Source organism: Phaethon lepturus, unplaced genomic scaffold (assembly GCF_000687285.1).
Source record: "Phaethon lepturus isolate BGI_N335 unplaced genomic scaffold, ASM68728v1 scaffold5349, whole genome shotgun sequence".
In the NCBI taxonomy this organism is placed as follows: Eukaryota; Metazoa; Chordata; class Aves; order Phaethontiformes; family Phaethontidae; genus Phaethon; species Phaethon lepturus.
The window spans coordinates 21,842-38,506 of record NW_010561093.1 but is presented as its reverse complement, the minus strand read 5'-3'; the positions used below and the strand labels follow the sequence as shown (position 1 = coordinate 38,506).

Below are 16,665 nucleotides of genomic sequence, written 5' to 3'. Positions count from 1 at the left end.
ATAGGGCAGGAGGGATCTGTGCTGCTGGCAAGTTGGGGAGACGATGGGGAAGCACTTGCTGAACACCCATCGGGCTGTGGAGAGGGGTGCAAAGCCAGCAAGCTCTGCTCTCAACTGGGGCAGGTCACCCCTGCCCTGCCACCAGCCAGCCTGGCACCATGGCACTGCAGCAGATCATGCCCCACTTGGTGGGCATCAGCCCTGCCAGATGGCATCTCCGCTTCCTCTCACAGCCCCCCAAGCAGCTCAGCCAGCCCATCATCTGTGGGTCTCCTGTGCCTCTCCCCAGACATAAGAGTCACAAGTGAGGCCACCTCAGCTGGGCTTTGGGGTCACTGCACTTTGGGGAGCTGGAGTGCCGATGGGGGGAGCCTGCAGAGCTCAGATGCAGCAACCTGCAGGCATGGGCTGGGCGGGGGTCCTGCTGCCTGCTCCTGCAGGGGAGATGCTGTGTGTTGGGCCACGTCCTGGAGAGCTGGCTAGTTCTGGGCCCACAGGTGCTGACAGGAGTCCCTGTGTCTGCCTCTCTCCATTCCTGCAGGGGCCTGGTTTATGTCTCTGTCACGGTCAGGTATGGCTGAGTGTGTAAGGATGGATCCAGGATGGATCCTGAGGAGATCCAGATGGATCCTGTCTTCCACGAGGAGCCAGGACTGATTCAAGCAGTGACAGCCGCCCTGTGCATCAGCGTCCTCTCTGCCTGCCCCTTCTCCATGGGTCAGACAGTCCCCAGGGGCTGACACTTACAGGCTGGCTTTCAGGGAAGACTCTCTGCCAACAGCCTCTTTTTAATAACAGTCAGCAAAGGAGGGGAAAGATGATGTTTGTCAACTGAGAAAGTATCTGTGTGTTTCCCTGGAGACCTGGTGGGATGATCCCACTGCCCCTGCTCCTGGTACCATCCAGGACAGAGGGGAGGTCAGTGGCAGGCAGGGGATGAAGCGGGAGGAGTGGGGCAGGGGTCTCTGGGCTGGGACAGAGAAGTGGCAGGGGCTGCTGAGGGGACAGCACCACCAGGCAGGGTGACCTTACCTGTGTGCACAGCTGCGGGCAGGCTCCGGGGGAGAAAGGATGGACCCAAGGCTGGAACAACACTGAAATTTTAGAGGGCTCTGCTCAGGCTCTGCTCTCCCCAAAACACAGTTGGGGAGCAGGGCCTGGCCTGGGAGGAGCAGGAGTGATGGAGATGGAGACATTTGCTCCACACTCCTGGGAAATATAGCAGTGGTGTGCCACAGGGTGTCCTGCTTTTGTCTCCTGCTTTTGGCAGCATCCCACATGAATCTCAGCACCGAGCTGTTCCGGCTTGCAGCAGAGCCCATCGGAGCAGCGCTGAGCCCAGGAGCTGCCGTGCTCCCCATGCAGGGCTGAGCACGTTGAGCAGGTGGCCATGCGAGTGATGAGTTTGTCAGGCCACGGAAAGCTGTCCATAAGAAAAAACAGCGGGGCTGTGTAAACAAGTGGTGTCCAGCCTGTTTTGACCTAGGTAAGACCACACATTCATGGATGCTTTCAGCCCAGAGGGGAACACAATAATGCTGTCTCCTACTGCAGATCTCCGGTAAAGGTCACAGCTGATCCTAGACCCAATCTTCTGTGACCTCTCTGCCAGATGTCAAGCAGCAGGAACTTGCCTTCCTGGTGAGGGTCTGCTCTGAGGTGAGGCTCTGCACAGACAAGTCCTCTGCCCCAGTGATGCTGGAAAAGCTGCTTAGAAAACAGGAAACCACTCGACCAGGAAAATGCAGTGAAATGTTCCCTTACTCTGCAATGTTTGTTGTTTTAGGCTCTCCCAGCCAAGCAGCTCAAGCCGAACGGCAGCCCGGCTGATCCCCCTGAGCCTTGGGGAAGTCCCTCCTGGACCTTGCAGCCAGCCCAGCCCAGCTGCATCACCCACGGGAGAAGCAGGACAGCGTGGCTTCGCTGCCCAGATGCCAAAATTGCCGTTAATGACTGCCCAAGCAGGGATGAGGTGGCTCAGAAAAGCTTGATGCGTCCCCGTTACCAGCTGCCTCCTGCTCTCCCTTCCTCCCCTCTGCAGCAGCAGAGCACCTCTGCTTCCCAGTGCAGAGATGGTAAACTGAGGCAGGGTAGGTGTGTCCCAGCTCAGAGGTGAAAACAGCTTCTGCCAGTGCTTTGGGTAGGGACCAAGTCTCCAAGTCTGGCACCTGGCAAGGTCTCCAAGCCTCAGAGACCCTCCATGCCCCCAAACCTTCAAGCCAGGATGTTCGACTCCATGGACACATCATCGGGGACCCCTGGATAGGCAAGGCTGAACTTCATGTCACTCTGCAAGACTCAATCCATTCTCCCACCATCCCAAGTCAAGCAGCAGAGGCTGTGGCTGAAGGGATAGACAATTCACAGGAATCTGGATCAAAACAATCAGCAGGCAACAGTGGAGGGGACTGATCCTGCATCCCTCTGCAACCACCTCACCCCTGCTCCAGAATTGCAGCACCCGCCTGGTGAGGCCAAGCTTCTGCCAGCAAAGCCTTTAGCAATCGCCAGCCACGAGACCCGCACCCGCGGCCAAGACGTGTAGCCCCGAGCCCCGCCCCCGCGGCCAAGACGTGTCCCAGGAAGCAGCTTCAGCTGCGATGCATGAATGCCACCTACAGCAGCACCGCAGGGAGCAGCCAGATTGCATCTGTGCCAGCCCCAAATGTGCATCAGCCTGGGGAGGGTGGTCTCGGGGGGGCCTGCAGCTGAGCTGGGGGGAGTAGAGCCAGGGTGGGAGTCCCCCAGCTGCTCCTGTGAAGAAGCAGAGCTGCCTTCTTTTGAGGGCCGGATGCAGAAAGCATCAGGCGCCACTGACAGCCGAAGAGACGGGCTCGTGTTGTGTTTGGCTCCGGGTGGTGCGGGACATGCCAGGGAGAAGCTGAGGAGCTGCAGAAGCAGGCGCTGACGAGTCTCCAGCCATGCTGCGAGGAAGGGAGCACCCCTGGGTGCCATGCCACAGCACCCTGGCACCAACATGGTGCAAGGAGAGCCATGGGCAGACATGGGTCCCTCTGCTGAAGGACCAGCTCTGCCCTTGCACAGCCCCATCCTGCATCCGTTCCCGCTCCCTGGGACCCTCCAAGGCATCACAGCTATGGTGATGAGTGCGAACAGCCTTGGCTGGTGCAGCCTGCCAGAGTCCAGCGGTTGCAGGACAAGCTGGTCAGCAGCTTGGTCCGGTGGCGGCGTTGGCGTTGCTGCAGGCAGTGGTATGCTAGCAGGGGACGAGCACGGGGGAAAGCAGCCAGGCAGCAAGATGGGACAATGTTCTGCCTTCGCCCCGAGCTGCCAGCGGGCCTCCCGCCTGTGGGCGTGGAGGATGGGCAGGCCTTGTGTTTACTCCTCCAAAAAAGAGACCTTCCTCCCAAAACCAAAACCTTTTGTGTGCAAATGTAGCTGTCTGGCAGGTTTGTTTTTATACAGGAAACTTTGAACCAGAGGGCTGGTGCTGGTTTCATTTCGAGGTGAGTTTTTCAGTTCATGGCCGTATTTGGAAACTGAGCTGCTTTCCGAATTTGGAGGCTGTGTTTTCATGTAGCTGCTGAGCGTGGAGCAGTGTCCCGGGCTTCCTCCCCTGCCTGCCACACAGGCAGCCTGGTTTGGACTGAGCCAGCACAGGCGTCCCTCTCCCTTTTCTCTGCAGGGCGCGGTGCCCAGGCAGGGCATGGGGGAGAGCTGCTGGCAGGAATGGCCACCCTTGGTGGGAAGGCTGAGCCCCCCGAGGGGCAGCTGAAGCGTGTATGACCCTCGTGGGACTGCAAAGTGTCAGATGTAGAAGTCCCCCGCACCATGCACCGCACAGTGGATGCGGCAACCTGCTGCTCCCATGTGGGGCTAGGATGAGCTAATCCTGCCAGCTGCTTGGGAGGAGACCAGAAACATGAGCTCCAAGCCTTGTTTTTAGCTGGGACTGCAGGAGACAGGAGTCCTCACGCTCATTGCCATGGCTATTGCACCTCCTCCTGCTGCGTCGGTGGAGATGGGAGAGGGGGTGGGGGAGTTGGAGGGGGAGGTGCCTCGGGACCTGCTCCCATGGCCATAGCTTTCCTCTGAACCCACTGGTAAGACCCCTCTCCTTGTCCCCAGGGACCAGCTGGCCACTCACTCACCTGGGTGAGGATAAGTGCCATCCTGGACAAGCTCTTGGGATGCTCTGCACCTCCTGAGCTGGCTCACCAGCTCCTCTCCACCTCCCCCTTGACATGGGACTAAGAGGGACTGGGATGGTGGCTGGTCTCATGGGGCTCAGGGCAACAAAGCCTTTAGCAATCACAGCCCACAGACACCTTCAGGGCTGGAGTGTGGGTCTGGGAGTCTGCACTGGCTCCATCACAGCCTCAGGGCCCTCCCTGCCTCCCTTTGCAACAGCGGCATGAAAGGATGCTCGCTGTCTCCAAGAGTCCCCTCTCAGGGTGCACCCAGCGCCCTGGCTGGCCCTGCAGTGCATGGTACAAACCCAGGCAAGGTGCAGGGTGGTGTGAGCTGTGCCCGGGCTGTGGCATGGCATGCATCTCCCACCCTTCCCGGGATGCAGATCGCTGCTATCATGGGGCCGCAGGAGGCATCTCCGTCCAGCTGATCCCTCCTCCCTGGCATCCTGCAGCTGAGACGCTGGGCGAGCCCAGGCGGGCCTTCCCCCAGGACCAGCCCAGACTTGAGCGTCAGGGCCGTGCACAAGTGGGAGTAAACGGCAAGCTAGTGTGAGTGTGCCAAGTTGACACCGTGCGCGCCGGGCTCAAGGGGACAGGCTGTGGACCACACTGGGGATGCCGACCAGGAGAGGTACTGGTCCCACTCCTTACCCTCCTCTCTCTTCCCAGCCGTGCGGTTGAAGCTAGGATGCATGCGGTGGGGAAAAGAGCGCAGACCCTCCTATGCTCTGGCACGGCGCAAGCAAACCCTGTGCCACAGCCCTGGGGCGGGTGGCAGGGTATGGGCAGCCTCCGTGCATGGCTGTGCCGGAAGCAGAGCCTGGCATTACACGGCTGCGCCTGAGCAGGGGGTTCTCATGCCCGGGCTCCCCAGCACAGCGAGGTGTGGGTGGGCACCAGGAGCTGCTTTGTGGCTCCTTGGCTTCGTGAGCATGGTGACCTGGCAGGACTGGGCACCTTTGCTGTCAGCCTGTGCTGGCGCTGCATCCCAGGGTGGAAGCAGAGCCCTGCAGGGCTCTGCAGGCTGTTGGCAATGGCGGGGGCGGGGGTTAGGGGCCATCCAGGTGCTGCTCTAGTGCTGCTGGCAGTCGGTGTGGGGCAGGCACTCTCCAGGCTGCTATCAGCCCTCCCTACCTGGTGCCTCTTGCCCCGGCCGAGGGAAGGGAACTCCTGACCCTGCTCAGCCCCAGGGGCGGCACCCACAGCCCGGGGGGGCAGAGCAGGTCTGCCCGGCTCTGCCGGCTTTGGGCGTGCTCTGAGTCACCCGCAGCCCTGCTCTTCCCAGGTCTGCAGGTGCCTGGTTGGCACCCGCAGGCATCCGGGCTCTGCTGCTGGGCCTGGTCTGTCACCGGCAGTGAGCGGGAGAGCGCAGAGCACCACCCGAGCACGGGAGTCACTCCCGAGCTCCTGGCTATCCCACAGCCTGGCCAGCGCGGCTGTGCCTGCCTGGGACACAGCTCTGCCCTGCAGAAGGGGTGATGTCCCCCATCACCTGCCTGTCTTCTCTGCAAAACGGGAAGAGCTCCAAGGTTTGAAAGCGCTGGGCACGAGGCAGGCAGCGGCGCTGGCAGGGCTCCATGTGGAAATGACTAAACATTTGCAAGGGGTTGAAGGAAGAGCATCCCAGTGCTCTGGGGTTTAAGGTTTAAGAACGGTGGTGTGTGAACCTTGCAAAGAGAAAGGTCCCAGCATCCTCCTCAGGCTCTGCTGCGGGAACAACCTGCTGCCCTTGTTCCTCCCTCACAGCGCTCAGCACCTCAGAGGTGGCAGAGGGGAGAAACCGTGGCCTGGGGCAGTTCACAGCACTGGTGGGCACAAGGAGAGACAGGGACTGGAGTGGCAGGGACCGGGGGGATGTTGCTGCTGGACCGAGACAGGACAGGAGGCCCAAAGCTGCTCCCAGCCCAATCCTAATGGCACCGGTGCCCCATATCACAGGGCCCCTGGGCAACAGGTCGCAGGGTGCCAGAGTGGATGCAGGGGGTCCTGCCCAGGGAGGGGTGGCAGAGCTCCCAGGGAGGCAGCAGGGCTGCACGTCCAGACGTGAGTACAGGCTCCTCTGTGCAGCGTTGCTCACGGCACCGCGCCAGGGCATGGCTGTGCTCTCTCTTCGGGCAGGCTGAGTCCCTCGGCCAGTAGCAGCATCCTTGCCCGCGTGCTGTCCCTTGGCAGCGGTGTGCAGGACCCTGCCCAGCCTCGGGAGCATGGCCTGACGGCTGTCACCACACAGACCCTGTGACAGCGGGGATGCGCGGGTGCCGCAGGCACGCTCTCCACTGCCCAGCCCTGCTCATCCTCACCCCAGCTGGTGCTTCCCAGGGAGGTCCCCTACTTCCCCCCGGTGTGGAGGGCCACGCTAGGTCTGGGAGATGCCTCAGCAGGGACAAGCCCTGTGCCACCAGCTCCGTGCCCAGGGCACCTGGAGTAAAGGCCGGTGCATGGAGTAAAAAGACACGGGGGTGGACTCTGTCTGAGCCTGGCACTGCCCAGGAGGGCTGCCTGCAGCCTTTGCCAGACAGAGCCTTTGCCACTGTGCTGTGGCTACTGTCCCTCAGCATAAGCAAGGCCTGCCACCACAATGATGGGCATGCTGCCAGAGGTCCCCTCTGGAGCACATTCCCTGCTCCAGACTGGATGTCCCTGTCCCTGGGCCCAGGCAAGGACAATCTCCCCGCTGGAGGCTCTCCCCTTTGCAGGAGGTGGTGGCTTGGCTGGACAGACCCCACGGTGCCACCTCAGCTCTAGCCAGCATAGTTTTTAAGCGCTCACAGTTGGCGGGGCATCCCCCATCCCCCTTTGCTGCTTCACGGAAAATGTGATGACTCGGCAGCCCCTGAGTTTCCAGGCCTGGTTCCAGCTGCTGGGTGGAGAAACCTTCTGCAGTTGTTTTTGGGTCTGGCACAGCTGAAGGCTTCACTGTCAGGGGAACCGGAGGGGAGGTCTGGCAAGCCCCGCTGAAGGCAGGCTCTCTCTCTGTCCTTGCCTGTGGTGGCACGGTGTCACCAGGGTGGCCACAGCGAGGACAGCACTGGCACGTAATGAGCAGCTGCTTCTGTCCAGTATGGGAGGTTGCTGAGCCCCATGGCGCCGGGGACAGGGCCTGGGTTTGGCTCCGAACAGCACTTCGGGCTGATTCCACCACAGGCACAGGCCAAAGTCCCTGAGCTCAGGAAGCACAGCTTCTGGGTCCCCAGGTTTAAATCAGTGGGGCTGGTATGGACGTGTCCCCATGACCAGTGGAGTGCCAGCTCTGTATGCCCTGGGACAGGCCACCAGCAGCATGCAGAGACTGGGAAAGCCTCTGGGACACCTCTGGACCTGTGCCTGGAGGTCAGCCCCAACCTGGAGGACAGCAAGGCATGGTGCCAAGGCATCCCCCTGGCCCGACCTCATGCTGGGCAGGGGGGTCAGCTCTCCTCCTGGGTGGGGAGGTGCGGGACAGTGGCACAGCATGGCAGTGGGCTCCAGCGGGATGGAGACACTGTGTTTCAGGAGTCTCTGCTCTGCTCCCCAGCCCAGAGACCAGGGATGGCAGGACAGACCCTTTGGTCCTTGGGCAACCCAGTGCCTGGAGAAACTACCTCGGTGGTGGAGTTGTACCCCCATGCAGGGCTGTGGCATCAGGAGCTTTTTTTCCGACAAGCTCCTGAGATGCCACATCCCACCTGCCTCCCTTGCAACTCCATCCCACTGAGACAGTGTAGCTGGAGATGAAGACGATCAGCTTTGTAGAGAGGCTGGTGGCAGGAGAGTTGGGGCTGTGGGCAGGCAGGTGTATTGAGTGTGCGTGGGCTCAGCTTGCTCCCCAGCTGGGCAGGGCAGAATCAGCCCAGCTGGAGTTTCCCAGGACTCCAGAGAGTGGGTTTGCTCTTTGGTGTGCTTTGAAGCTAAAGGAGCCCCACCTTGATTCTGTAGCCTGGGAAAATGCCCTGTCTGTGCCAGTGCAGGAGATGCTGCCTCCTGTCACCTGCCTCAGACATTGTGAGATTCAAAATCTCTTCCCAGGGTTTTTCTTGATAATCAAGGGTTCTTCCTGCCCCATCCTCCTGGACCCCACTTCCCAGCCCACCAAGGCCCTCCGTCCTAACCTCCAACCCCTGCTTCATCAGTCAGGGGCTCCTCGAATTCAGCTCTGCCATCAACTGCCACCCTCCGGGGGCACCACACAGTCCTCTCTGCCCCTGGCCTTGCCTTCTGCTCTGCCTCTGCCCCAGCCATACTGACCCTCCAGGCTGCTCATGGCAGCAAACAGCCCCAGGTTCCCCATCCAACGTGGGGTCACCCCTCCTTCAGCTGCTGTGGCGGGGCACATTGCCTGACAGCCTGCACCCCACCACGGGCCCGCACGGGGACATCTACTGAAAGCCTCTTTGCAAACGCGTTTTGGGGACCAGCCAGCTGTAATCTCCCCGATCCCGCCCTGGGCCCCTGGGTAAACCTGGCAAGCCCTCACTGCAGCCTCCTCCCAGCTGGCCACAGCCACCCAGCTCTGGAAAGGGGCCTTTTAAAACAGTTCCCAGCCCACTGGAGGCAGCAGCAGCCAGCCCCAAACCTCCCTCTGCCTCGGCTTGTGGAGGGGGACTCCCTTCCCATCCATCCAAGTGGCTGGAGGACATCACCCCCGGTATCCGTGAGCACTTGCTCTGTGCTCAGCTCCTGCGGGGGATGGCCAGCAGCAGGGATGGGTGTCCCCAGCTGTGGCACTGGTTGATGGGTCATCCCCATCACCCCAGGTACTGGTAGACCTCAGTCCCAAATGCCTATCAGGGGATCCCTAAGAGTCAGAGCTTTTACCCTGGGCCTCCATCACTTGAGCAGATGCACCGCTTGCATTTTTGACATCCAGGCCTTCCCAGAGCTGCCAGTATTAAGGATTAAAAAAACTTGCCTGCACTGGAGCCAAGGCATTTGCATTTTGCTCCTACCCTTATCTCCATATCGAGGGTGCAGAGGGTGCAGGTCTGGGGACAGAATGACTGAAAGGGCCTCCGGTTGTTGAGCTGTGCCTCTCTGCTGTGGGGGTGTCTGAGTTGTTAAACAGAGGAGATGAAGGTGACAAATAAGCCCTCACTGCTGGGTTGAGCAGCAGGGCCAGGGCTTCTTTACCCTCAGCCCGCTCCAGACGGAGGAGTGGATCTCTGCAGAGATATGACCATGACCACAGACCAGGACTCCTGGCACCTGTCCCATTTGGGCAGGACCTGGGAACTGTCCACCATGCAAAGGGAAGGAGACTCACGTGCTCTGTCCCCTTTCTCAGCTGGCCCCATCAGCCCGGGGGCTGTCAGGAGGTTTGGGGGATGGACCTGAGGTTGGAGATGGGTCCTAGGCCAGTGGTCCCTGTGTCCCCCTCTCTTCTCAATTATGTGCAGGGGCTGGGGCTTTTCCAGGCACAGGGGGCTTATCTGTCTCCCATAGGTCCCACCTGACAAACCTCTGAGCTTTTGGGGGAGAGAATCTGCTGCTCTGAGGCCAGCTGGGGGATGTGTCCCACCTCGACATCCTGGTGGCTCACAGCAATAAGCAGAGCTTGAATAGCCCCCATCAGTGGCTGTGCCGGCTACTGGGACAGGCTCCCATGGCCACACAGGCTGCACTGGCTTCCAGGATAGATGCATCACTGAACCTCTTCCAGCACTGTCCCAGATCTCCAGCGCTGATGTGAAGCCAATGGCATCTCCGCTCTGAATCAGAGCTGGCATCCTGCCACATACTGCACAGACACAGCACAGCACCACACAACGCACAGCCCTGCACACAGCTGGGGGGTGCAGTGTGCTCTCCCCAGCAGCACCGCAAAGTACATGTCCTGCAATGCATGAGGACACAGGGACTTGGACCCAGCCAACCCCTCGAACGGGCAAAGCGCAGTGCACCGGAACCTCTCACAGTATGTGCATCCCCCCTCCCCCAGCTCCCATCTGCCTGCCCCAGTGCCATGGGCATCACGCAGAGGCACACGTCTCCCTCCCCACCCAGCGTGACCAAACCTCCCGTTCCCCATCAGCACCCTGTGCAGAAATTCATGCATACAGAGCTAAAGGGTGCATGAACATGCCGGCCACAGAGACAGCCGCAAGGTGCACAGCACCCCGGATCCACACTCGTGCCAACGCTCCCTCCAGCATCCGAGCCCAGCTGCCGGAGGCAGTTTCCTCCCCTTGCTGGGGGCTGGTTTGGGCACTCCCTTCCAGCTCAGAGCCGCCATCTGTCCTGTCCTGTCTCCTCCCCTCTCCTCCCCTCTCAGCACCAACTCCCACAACTCTGCAGAACTCCTTCTGATGGCCAGACCAGGCTCCAGCCCTGCAGAGACCCAGCCACAGCGAGAGCCCCACCTCCGAGCCCCCCGGCAAGCAGCTCTCTGGCTGCAGCACGCACACGCTCACACAAGGACAGCTGCAGAGTCACCGCAGAGGGACACAGATCCGCGGGAACAATAGCAAATGCACACAGCGAGAGGCACGCACACACACGCTGGACTTCTCCCAGCCCGGAGGCGCGCTCTGCTCCTGCCCAAGGACAGCTGGCAGGGTTGATGTGCAACGCGCTGGCATGCAACGCTGGTCCCCACTGATGTCATCCTGTCACCCGCGCTCGGAAAACATTTGGGGACGCAGCCCCTCACTGCCATGGGAGAAGGGGCTGGCTGGGGACAGCCACTGCTAAGAAGCCCCCCCCCAACTTGTCATCCCTCTAATCTGCAGCTACCCCGGTCCCAATGAGACCACCGCTGCTGCCGCTGCTTGTCCTGTGGGTGCCGTGGCTCCTGGGAACCCTGGCAGAGGTAAGCCCTTGTCTCTTCAACTCCCTGTTTGTCCATGCAGGCGTTTGGCTCCAAGCTCGCTGGCGGCAAGGGGCTTTGCATAGTCCTACCCCGCTGAGGAATGACGGCATATTTCTGGGCTGCCTCTCCGGCCATGCAGCTGCACCAAATTAGCGACGTTTGCAATTACAAGCTGGCTCTTTCCTCCACTTCCCCCCGCCTCGCCATGCCCTCTCGCCCAGCGCCTGCGATCGGAGTGTGTTACCGCTGCCATGGCTGCATGGCTCCTCGCCCCAGGAATTGGCTGGCTGCTATTCCCAGGGGTCCAGAGCCCCTTCGCTCCCCTTCGTGCACACACTCCCAAAAGCACTGCAGTCAGTGGGGGAGCCAGAAATGAGTCAGCCAGCAGAGCCAAGGGGGAAATAACTAAAGAAAGATGATTGCTCCTCTGTGGCTTGTTGTGGGACAGGGAGTGGGCAGAGATATTTCCTTTAATGTGGAGGGAACTAGCCTCAACCTAAAGCAGGGCACACCCTGCTTGCGAGCAGACTGTGGGGAGACGGGTGTCTCGCAAGCGTGCTCAGCACCCGCTGCGGTATGGAGGGTGCTGGATGCTCTGGAGCTCTCAGGCCAAGCTTTTGCTTTGCAGCCTGTGGGGAAAGGCAACTGGACTGAGGTCTGGGGTCCCTCCATCCTCCCCCCCACCATGATCGTGGGAAGAGGGGGTGCCTGTAAAGTGAAGGAGATTGCCAGGGCCTGTCCAGAGCTCCCTCCCTCCCCAGATCTTCCCCTTGTGCTCTGGCTGTTTTGGTGGGATGTCTTCACCTGTGGGCATGGCCCCATGTTGGCCTGCAGTCCCAGGACCCATGCAAAAGGCCAGGGCAGCCCACAAGCTGTGTCTGCTGAGTTTGTCTCTCTGCCTTGGCTAGGCGAGAGCAATGTGAGCTGTCCTGGGAGAGTCACAGTCCCCAGAGGGTTGCAGCCCCCAGATGCCATGGATCCCTGGGCGGGGTGGGACCTGTGCCTGGCCAGCCTGACCCCAGGCCTGGCACAGGGCACCTCTCCCAGGTGCTGGTCTCAGACCACCTCACCTTGCCCCTCTCTCACTTGACACCTTCAATCCCTCAGGGCAAGGGATGCAACCGGACAGCACAGGCAGGGTTGGAGGGACAGGATGCACGCAGAGATAGAGGTAAGTCAAATCAAAGAGGTTCCCAGGCTGCAGAGGGTGGTCTTGGTGCCTGGGAGTGGTGAGATGAGCAGATGTGCTGGACCAAAACTCTTGGAGTTAAGAGTAGCTTTGTAAATACTCTGCTTTAGACTTACTGCAGGCTGCAGATCATGGCCAGGGAAGGGGAGGGAGTCAGCCCCATCCTCCTCCAGCAGCTAGCCTTATGGGGGGCAATGTGAGAGACGGACAAGGCTCCAAGGTCTTAGGAAGGATCCTACGGAGCATCAAGTGGTCTCAGCAGCAGCACAGCCATAGGTGCCTGCACGGAGCCCCTGCAGTTGGCTGAGTGGGACTGCATTCCATGGGGCAGCCCCACGGCTGTGCTGAGCTGGCTGGGGAGCGGCACGGCTGCACTCAGCCTGCGGTCGGCAAGCACTGCTGTGTGCTTGGAGCCAGCGCAGTGCCCACACAGTGCTGGCCTGTGCCAGTGAAGACTCGCTCAGATGATCTGCAGGCACCAGTCAGGGCTCGGGGTATACCGAGATGTGTCTGGCTGGTGTGGCTAACAGAGCCTAACCATGGGGACATCAGCAGCATTGTGATCATGGGCCTCAGGGCTGGAGGATGCCTCTTCCCCCTTTTAGGTATTAGTACATTTGTACTGCAGAGGTGAAGAGGATGATTGCCAAGTGACAGATGGAGACAGACGATGCAGTCTGTTGGAAACCCGAGAGAAGCAGACAAACATGAGTGGAGAACTAGTAACTTCATGAGAGGAGAACTAGTAACTTCATGAGATAAGAAAGAGCCCACAGTGAAAAACCATCCCTGTTTGAACTCCACACAGGGCACAGTCCTGCTGGCGCTCTTCAGGAGGAGTTTAGCCATGCCCTGTGCTCCACAAGCTGGTGCAATGGAGTCTCTGCTGACAGCAAGGGGAGCCCAGAGCAGCTGGTCCAGGTGTAGACACCTGACCCATGGACACCCAACTATATTCAGATAACACTTCCTGAGCAGTCTGCTCCTAAATCTGCACTTGAACTGCTCAGGGATGGCACTGAGAAGGCCTTTCCCAGGGGTGCTACGTGCTCCTCTTTTGTGTCCATCTAACTTCCCCAGTTCCCTTTGCACTCATCTGCTGAGTGAAGCTCTCAGCATGGCAGCAGGCTCCAAACTATGGCATTGCATGAAATGGAAGTAGCATGTAGTTCTGAAACTGTCCAACTTTGTGGGAAGGCCACACACAACACCTGCGCAGTCCCAAAGTTGCCTGGGCCACTGGGGCTCGCCCCACACTGCTGCTCCTTTGCTGTGTAAAGGCAGCCCTTGGGCAGACCTCTGGGGCAATAGCTGTGCTTGTTTGAAGCTTTCGTGCCCTGCCAGATCACATGTAAGCTTGTTACAACATGTTGCACATCATAAATTTTAAGTGCTAATTATTACACAAATGTCTTATTAGCACTAGAGCTATTCTGGTGTTTCCCAAAGGCTGAAAGCGATAGAGAGCTCAACATTCACAGCAAGGATGGGGATGGGGAGTGCGTGATGATCTGCTAGTGGAGGCACAGGGAGGCAGAGATGGAGGCTGCAAGGGTCACGTTGCCAGCTTGGTCCCAACAGACAGGCTCTGCCTGGCTCCTGTTTGTGTAGGTGTTCCTGAGCAACCCTAAGGGCAGGGATTCAACAGCAGTTTTGGCCACTGACCCACCAATTAGGCCAAGCCCCATACGCCACTTCCTCATCCCCAGACGCTCTCCATCTGGATGCCAGAGCACCGGCCCTGCAGCTGCAGCGTGCTGACCTTGCTGCTGCAGCAAGGTCAAGGCAGGGACACACCTCAGCAGGGAGTTGTGCAAATCTGGCCCGATATTTTCTCCATGTACAGTGTCCTGCTCTTCCCATGTCATCTCTGCACTGGGCAGGACAGTGGGGAGTCAGTGCCTGGATCCCTCCAAAGCAGCCTTTACCCTCTCCTCTGCCAGAGCCCACACAGAGTCGGAGACTAGTGCAGGGAGCATAATGGCCCCATGGCCATATCCATCCTGCTCCCTCACTGGCCATTGTCTTCCTTCTGCAAAGTGGACCCAGAGCCCTTCAAAATCTTTTTTGGGGCTCAAACCAACAAAGGTGGTGAGCAATGGGTTATACCCAGCCAGGGCATCTTTTCTGCCATAAACGAGGGCTGCCTGGACAAAGCATGTGATGGCCTCAAGCCTTCTGGTCTTTCTCCAAAGGAGGACATGCTCCATGCTTATGAGCATCTCTTTCATGTGGTGCCTTTGACCCCAGTCCATGGGGGGTTTCTGAACCTTCTTGTGTTTTCCAAAGCCTGTTTCAAGCCCTTGGAGTTGGGTGGCCTGACCAAAGCAGGGCAGTGGCCTTGGTGGTGGCCTGTGCCAAGGTGTGCAGTGAGGGTGGGCGGGCTGCGAGCCTGGCCCTACAGGCTGGCCACCCAGCAGCACCCCAGCTCTCTGCTGAGGGTTTTGGCTTTGCCTCTGCAGGGACCCTCCTGAACCTCAGCGTGAGGGACCATGGCCGGTCAGACTCTCTCCTTCTGTCCTGGGATGAGCCAGAGGGGGGTGCTGAGGGATATTCGCTCGTCCTCTCCTCCCTGGGATCAGACACGCCACTGCAGAATGGATCTGCTGGATCCAATGTCACCAGCTTCTGGTTCCACGGGCTGACCCCTGGCATGCGCTATGAGATTGAGGTGACGGCCACGCTTGCCTGCATGGAGACCACCAGCCAGACGGTCACAGCACAGACAAGTAAGGGGTTCCCCAGGGACTGCAGAGACAAAGGATCTCAGTGCTCCTACCAATGACAGTCACACTGCTTTGGAGGCTGTAAAGTACAAGTCTGTGTGTTGTCCAGGAGCTCAGGGGGACGTTGGGCCTTTCCTCAATACTTCCACAAGGATTAGAGTCCTTCCCTGCTCCCCAGGCCCTCAAGGGTCATTCCCTCATCCATGTGGGGGGTGGGTCCTGTCCCTGCCCCTTGCATGGGCAGTGTTCACGCTCTGTCGTCTCCTGGAATAGTAAAGCTAATGAGGAACCAACCTATGATATGGACTGCAGAGAGCTGAGGGGTGCAAAATGTTATGCCTGGAGGTCTAGAAAGCTACAAGGAAGTAGCAACTGCTCCATGATTTTGGCATATCTCTGTCAACCACTGGCTCACCCGCCAAGCCTTGCTCTCTGCCCTCCCTGGTTGATGCCAAGGACTGGGGGAAGGGGGCAGGGCTGCTGAGCCCACAGCTCAGGTGAGGATGACAGCCCTTGCCTGCGTCCCTCGGGAAGATCCTTGAGTGAATCAGTGCAGGTGAAGGTGGAAAACCTAGAAAAGGGGAGTAGAGCTGGAGGGAGGGGGTTGGCCAGCAGAAGGCATGGTGTCAGACAACAGTGGTGGCTGCAGGGAGCGGGGCTGGTATTAGGTGACCTGGCAGTAGGTGAGGTCACAGGTAAGTGCTGATGGCTTCACCTTTCTCAGCGCGCACCTGGTGTGCTGTACCTGACTGAGCCACCCTGCCCAGTTCAGAGTGACTGTGCAGAGACTGGTGCAGCCCACACAGCCTGTGGGAGACTGGTGAGCTGACAGGGAGCTGATGGGGCTGTGCTTGGGGGACTGGGTCCTGTGGAGGTGACTGGCAGGACCTCACCAGGTGAAGACACTGTCCCACCAGCCCTTGAGCAACCTGGCAGGTCAGGCATCGCCAGGCAACCAGCCCACGTCGTCTGTGCCATGTCCGATACAGGTCCTTCACCTGTCCGCAACCTGAGCCTGAGCAGTGGCGGGAGCTCTGCCGTGCTGCGTGCCTCCTGGGCGCATGCCCACGGGCAGCGAGATGGCTACCACCTCGCCCTCTACCACAGCGACTCCCAGACGCTCGTGAGAAATGTGTCCATCCTGCCAAACGCTTCCATGTTCCTGTTTGATGGGTTGCTGGCTGGCAGCGAGTATGCCTTGAAGGTCAGCACACTGGCTGGATCCAGCCAGGCGAGCACCAGTATCCACCAGTGGACAGGTAGGGAATGATGGGTGTGCCTGCCCAAGAGGGAAGGGGTGGGAGAAAGGGTTTGGCAGGAGCAGCACATGTGCCGGCTGGGCTGGCAGAAAGGGGAAGGAGGTCTCCAGGCTCAGAATGGGGAGTTTGTGTAGGATGGGGAACAGCCGGGAGCTTTTCACGTCCCCGCTATGAGCCCAGCGTGCCGGGGCAAGGGGAAAACCTCGCACCTCAGCCCTGCCTTGCAGGACCCACAGCTTGGGTTTGTGTGCTCCATGTTTCCATGGGAGAAGGCAGCCTGGGGATCCTGGCAAAAGATCTTGGCTGGTGGGAGCTGCGGAAATGTTGCATAACACAGGCTGCCACCCCTTCTGCCCTGCAGCCTGAAGGAGTGTGACAGTATGGAGGGACCTCACGAGCCCCTCAGCCCATCTGGGAAGGGACACGGGAGAGAAATCCCTCAGCAGACCCCTGCCAGACCTTCAGCCCCCATGCCAGCACAGAGAGCAGCTGTGGGTGTAGGAGACCCTGGGGAGAGAGGAGGGGTCCAGGGAGCCCCAGCACCTCTGCTGAA

General features: G+C 59.7%; 1 protein-coding gene across 1 annotated transcript in view; it reads left to right on the top strand.

Annotated features, from left to right (window-relative positions):
* Nucleotides 1–602: 602 nt before the first annotated feature.
* LOC104626053 (receptor-type tyrosine-protein phosphatase V-like) overlaps nt 603–16,665 on the top strand; it is a gene marked incomplete at its 3' end in the record, with an annotated part of 37,346 nt that continues 21,283 nt past the window's right edge. The window contains exons 1-3 of the mRNA XM_010293871.1: nt 603–717; nt 14,590–14,856; nt 15,843–16,112. Coding sequence (XP_010292173.1) covers nt 603–717; nt 14,590–14,856; nt 15,843–16,112 — 652 coding nt within the window. The remainder of the gene's footprint in view (nt 718–14,589; nt 14,857–15,842; nt 16,113–16,665) is intronic.